This window comes from Alexandromys fortis, unplaced genomic scaffold (assembly GCF_014885135.2).
Source record: "Alexandromys fortis isolate MF-2015 unplaced genomic scaffold, M_Fortis_MF-2015_v1.1 scaffold_30, whole genome shotgun sequence".
Lineage (NCBI taxonomy): Eukaryota > Metazoa > Chordata > Mammalia > Rodentia > Cricetidae > Alexandromys > Alexandromys fortis.
Window position 1 is genome coordinate 11,619,541 of NW_026067922.1, and position 6,084 is coordinate 11,625,624.

The 6,084-nt window shown below is 43.0% G+C and overlaps 1 protein-coding gene across 2 annotated transcripts in view; it reads left to right on the forward strand.

Annotated features, from left to right (window-relative positions):
* Positions 1–6,084, forward strand: part of Nol10 (nucleolar protein 10) — a 94,579-nt gene that overhangs the window by 13,772 nt on the left and 74,723 nt on the right. The window contains exon 9 of one of the 2 annotated variants that reach the window (XM_050141960.1): positions 1,005–1,090. The exons of the other annotated variant lie outside the window; for it this stretch is intronic. Coding sequence (XP_049997917.1) covers positions 1,005–1,090 — 86 coding nt within the window. The remainder of the gene's footprint in view (positions 1–1,004; positions 1,091–6,084) is intronic. 2 annotated transcript variants of the gene reach the window in all.

Consider the following 6,084-nt stretch of genomic DNA (forward strand, 5'->3'; position numbering starts at 1 on the left):
CCCCCCCCCCAAAAAAAAAAGAAAATAAGTCATGGATATTATGACATTTCATGCCTAAATATTTAAAGTACCCCCACAAGATAGGGTTTCTCTGTAGCTTTGGAGCCTGTCCTGGAACTAGCTCTTGTAGACCAGGCTGGCCTCGAACTCACAAAGATCTACCTGCCTCTTCCTCCTGAGTGCTGGGAATAGAGGCGTGTACCACCACCACCCAGCTTAAAGTATAATTCTTAGAAATGAGGTTCCAGCACACTCATGTACATGTAGGGAAAGCACCAATGCACATGGGGCTGGAGAGATGGCTCAGAGGTTAAGAACATTGCCTGTTCTTTCAAAGGTCCTGAGTTCAATTCCCAGCAACCACATTGTGGCTCACAACCATCTGTAATGAGGTCTGGTACCCTCTTCTGGTCTGCTGGCATACATGCAGACAGAACATTGTATACATAATAAATATTAAAAAAAAACCCCAATGCACATAAAGTTAAATAAATTATTAAGTCCTCATCTCAAAATATCAAAAAATAAAATGTATGGAATAATAGAGACTAAAGCAAAGACCTATCCTGTAGCCTTAGCTACTCAGGAGGCTGACACAGGAAGATCACTTGAGCCCAGGAAGTGGAGACTAACCTGGATAACAGTAAGGTCCTTATTCAAACAAACAAAACCATGAAGACCTTTTTCATAAAACCACAATATCTTTATTATCACTAAGAAGTTTAACATTACTGTGATGATTGATGTAAAATACAAATGTCTTTATTGCTCCTTTCCGTGGGAGCCAATCCAAGGCTCAAGTGTGTAGTTGGGACTTTTCATTGCTCGTTTCCTTAGTAACGAAGCAAATCACCTCGCGGTGAAGTATGACAGTGCCGAGATTATAGACTAAAAGAAGCTTTGATTCTCCGTGAAATTAGTGGTAATAAATCTTTATTTTTGGTAAATGTTTGAAATTTTTCTAGTAGCAGCTTTTACTTAAAGTTGGTTTTTCCTTTGTTCAGGGTCGAGTGGAATGCTGGGATCCAAGAGTGAGAAAAAGAGTGGGCGTGTTAGACTGTGCGTTAAGTAGCGTCACTGCGGACTCAGAGTGAGTAGTGGAGAACTGCAGTCTGTCAGTCAGACTTCTGCTCTACGTCAGCCTGGCGGCATGACACTAACTGCCAGAGAATGGAGCTCTTTGGGATTTGCCTTTGTAATTGGTGTCTGTGAGTGCTGGGGCAAGCCGGGGAGATTGCCTCTTTCCAGCACCGCACAGAGCGGCACGTTTAGTTGCTGCGGGATTTGTCAAGTCTGTTGTAAGAACTGACATTTCAGTTCTGCAGGACCGGTGGGTTGGGTGGTACTGTCCTTTCAGTTAGCAGGCTGGAAAGTGTACTTTGAATGCTCTCTGGTGTAGGGAAGCAAGTGTGACGATGTTTTCCTTGTTCTCTTTGGTCTAATTCCTATACTTAAAACTTTAGAGAGTGGTACATACTTGGAGAGAGAAGCCTGCAGCCTAAGTAGTGGGTTGCATTAAATAGAGGAAGCATCTTTGGGGGTCCCCCACTTACCAGTGTGGCCAATTTCACAGGCGGCACCGCTATCCCGGTGTTTGATGTGGATGTATGGCAGATCACCCTCAGGCAGATCTTTGCCCTGGGCTTATCTGCTGCAGTCTGTTCAGAAATGCTTTCCTATGAGCTCATGGTATTCACCATCCTCTGCTTCCCCAGTACATCCTCGTGTACTTCAGAGAGAATTGGCACACCTTCTGCTGATACCCATGTGGGAGGGTGAAGTGTCTGATGGTCACAGTAAGCACCCTTTAAATTACTGCAAAGTTTTCCCACCTTTAGGGAGGGAACTCATCATTCCTTTGAAAAACTTGTTGGTATGGAACATCTTTGGTCTAAAAAAAATTATGAATGATTCAGTTAGCCGATGCAGCTCAGTGGGAGTGTGCAAGGATGTGGAGTGTGCGAGGCCGTGGAGTGTGCAAGGATGCGGAGTGTGCGAGGCCGTGGAGTGTGCGAGGATGTGGAGTGTGCGAGGCCGTGGAGTGTGCAAGGCATCCATGGAGTGTGCAAGGCCGTGGAGTGTGCGAGGCATCCATGGAGTGTGCAGTAAGGCTGCAGGTTTAGTTCTCAGTACTGCAGCAACAAACAATCCAGTGGAAAACAAACCAGGAAGGGCAGAACTAGAAGGATATGTCTTTCTATAAGTCTACTCTGTGTTAATAAATAGATTTATTTGTGTGCTTGTTTTAAACTGTTACATTTAAAGCGACAGTGGAAGCAGTTAAAGTGGTCATCAGCGTCATTAACCATGACGTGAGGGGAATATTGAGCCAGGACGTTCACTCCCACATAGCCTAGACTAATGCCGAACTGAATGTTAAGGTTTGTTGTTGTTGAGGAGCAGGTGTGCGTGCACTAGTGCAGGTTCCTGAGGAGGCCAGAGGAGGACTCTGCACCCCCTAGAGCTTAAGTTGCAGTCATTGTGAGCTGCCCAGTTTGGATGCTGGGAACTGAATTCCAGTCCTTCACAGAGCAGTTTGTGCCCCCGCCCCATCCAGCTCTTCTGTTCCCATATTATTTTAACCCATCAGCATAAACAAAAGAACTAGAAAAATTAGTATATTAGAAAGTAAGAAAGTCAGTTATGTTACGGATATTTCCTCATTCTGAAGGAAGTAGATGTTAATTTTCTCTCACCCCTAGGCATTGGCTTGTCTTTGAATTACTGTTGAGTTGTGTGCTGTGTTCACTCTGTTGTGAGCATCACGTTCTGGGTTTGTTTTTTCTTCTTTTGTTTATCCATTTGTTTTGTTTTTGTGAGACATAGTCTTACTCTAGCCCCGCCTGGCCAAGAACCCTGTAGGCCAGGCTGGTGTCAAATCACAGAACTCACCTGCCTCTGCCTGCCCAGTGCTGGGATCCCAGGTGTGTGTCTGATGACCTGAGTTCAGTCCTGGGACCCAAGTAGGTGGAAGAGAACGCCACAGGGTTGTCCTATGACCTCCAGGTACACTCCTGTGTGTATTCACACAACTTTTTTTTATTTATGTAAACAGATCTATAGGGATCACTGATAATATATCTTAAAGCTATTTATTTCAAATAGAAACGCAGTAACTCTAGGAGATGTGACCCTAGACAGTAAGGAAAATCATTTAACTTTGCTCTTGAGAAATAGGGGAGTATTTGTTTTTTTTTGTTTGTTTGTTTGTTTGTTTTTTGGCTTTTCAAGACAAATTTTCTCTGTAGTCCAGGCTATCCTGGAATTCACTCTGTAGACTTGGCTGGCCTTGAACTAGGAGATTTGCCTGTCTGTGCCTCCCCAAGTGCTGGGATTAAAGGCATGGGCCACCATATCTGGCTGAAATATGAAAATACCTTTTAAAAATAAAATTGACCCCAGAGTAGTCAGAGCTGTTACACAGAGAAGCCTTTTCTCAGGAAAAAATAAAAATAAATAAAATTGGCTCACATTTTGTACTGAATTCTCTTGTCTTTTAAAGTTAAGGCGTTTTTCAGCTGTTGTAGTTGAGTATATTTGCTTAAAACAGTTATTTTGAAAATAATTATATTTAGCATAGCAAACAAAAGATGCTAAGCCATTTCTAAAACTGAAAGAATAGCAGTGGCCCGCCTCCATGCAGTAGAGTTTAGCCAAACAGCGCCCCCAGGAACATTGAGGATGTTTAGAGTTGGGTGATTATTTCCAAAACATCTGGAACTTGGATTTCTGGGTTAGCACATACATATTCCCAAGGACTTTCTTAAGAAAATCTGGTGTACATGTGAGCATCTACCAGCCTGTGGATGGGCTCCTGCCCGCCCTAGCAGGTGCTCGGTGCTCTTCCTCCTTCCCCACCTTGTTGTATTTACTTATTGATCTGCTTCTCATGGTGGGTAGACCCATGCTGCTTCGTGTATGTGGAGGTCAGAGGACAACTTTCTGAAGTCTTCTCTCTCTCCACCCGTGGGTCCACTTGCCAGGCTTGGAAGCAAGTATCCATGGTTGACCCCACTGACCCATCCCTCTAGCTCACTTGTCCATAAGGGCTGTCCTCCTGGGTTTAAGGGAGTCTTCTGACTAAGTTTCTAGTACACAGTAGACATACAACACCATACCCAGTTTATTTTTAGAAAGAGCTACCTAATTGCTACCTTGTTGCTTAGTAGATAGTGGTTTTATTTGTTTAGTTACTTTATGTTTGCCAGAGACTTTGGTGAGTTCTTTCCATACAGAAAGGGATGTTTTTGTTGGGTACTTTTATCTGATGTGTTTTGTAGAAGGCTTTCCATTGGTGGCATGTGCAGTGTTCAACTTTTGAGCATTGTGTCTCAGAGGCATGTTCACTTAGGGAAGGGCACATAAAACACCTGCAGATACTCCTTTCTACAGTTGTCAGGGAGGTTTGTTACATCTTTGTGACCTTTTTGTAGAAAGGACAATGATCTCGTGTGTGTACAGTCATGGGAAAACATCCAGATACGGTATAACAAAATGTTAAAAATGGTTTGGTTTTTTTCTGCTGATTAAGTTTCAAATGATCTTATCTTTATTTTATCATTTTTATAAAGATTTATTCTTAATTATGTGTGTGTGTGTGTGTACCTGCATATGAAGACCAGAAGAGGGTGTTGGATCCTCTGAAACTGGAGTTATAGAGCCTATTGTCTGGGCTCTGGGAAACTGAACCTTGGTCCTCTAGAAGAACAGCCAGTGTTCTTAACCACTGAGCCATCTCTCTAACCCCTGTGTTTTATTTTTTATGTTTTTTTGGTTTTTCGAGACAGAGTTTCTCTGTACCTTTGGAGCCTGTCCTGGAACTAGCTTGTGTAGACCAGGCTGGCCTGGAACTCACAGAGATCAGCCTGCCTCTGCCTCTGTTGGGATTAAAGGCGTGCACCACCGTCCAGCTTATTTTTTATGATTAGCTTTATGTGTATCCTACAAGCCTTGTAGCCTGTCTCTTCTGTTATTTAATAAACTCTAGAAGGTGAAAAAGGTACAAACACTGGACAGAGGGGTGGCTATCTTTCTTTTCCATGAGTAATTGATATCTCTCTGCCTGAAGAAGACAGACTCACCTGAAAACCAGGAAGAGCTAATATGACAGTTCCATAAGTTGGTTAGGAAGTAAATGTCCATAAGCCATTGATTTTGTTATTTATTAGCAATGCCCCGGTAGGAGGAGGCAGTAGACCAAAGTTCTCATAACATTAACTGTGCAGCTACTCAAGGATTTACTCACTTGAAGAAAGTGATAAAATTGCACTATAAAATGAATCTTGGTGAAATAGGAAAATACTTCTGTATGAAAAATTATTCTAAAGTTCATTTTGAAGATAATGGAATCTTTGTGGACCAGAGGCTTCCTTCTTTACCGCTACTCAGAGCAGCTCCAGGCTGGGGCTTTAGGCGGCAGGAGAGGATTGATGATGCTGTGGGTGTCAGCCTGGGCTGGAATTGTGGCCAGCAACATGTGGCCCATGAGGACTGAAAGCAGAGCTGTTGTGATTTCACTGTGAAGCCCTACATGAGTGCTGGGGTTACAGGCGTGTGTCACCACAGCAAGCTGCTGTCTACATCTGACCTATTGTCTCTCGTTTTTCCCACCTCGATCTTTTGGTGCTAGTTTTCATTGCTGGTGTGTGAGAATCATGGTCTATAATTGTAGCCATAACCTTTGTTCTAGCTTCAGTACTTTGGAGATCCTAGGATCTTCATTTAGGTATTAACCTTTTATTTTAGATGAATGAAATTGATCTATTTCATGTTTTAAATATTCTTTAATTATGTGTATATGTGTATGTGCCCATGAGTGTAGGTGCCTGCAAAGAGCAAAGGTATCAGATCTGCTGGATCTAAAGTTATATAGGTGGTTGTGACATGGGTGCTGGGACTTATACTTATGAAGGCGTAAGTCACGAACAAGGCCACACCAGTTTGGAGTTATGATTAATAGGGTGTTATTTATTTAAAGGGGAAAACTTACAGATCACCGTCTCAGACAACAGCCATCTGCACAACCAGGAAGGGAGTCTAGTCTCCGGCGGAGCAGGAAGTGAAGAGAGCGAGCAGAGGAAATAG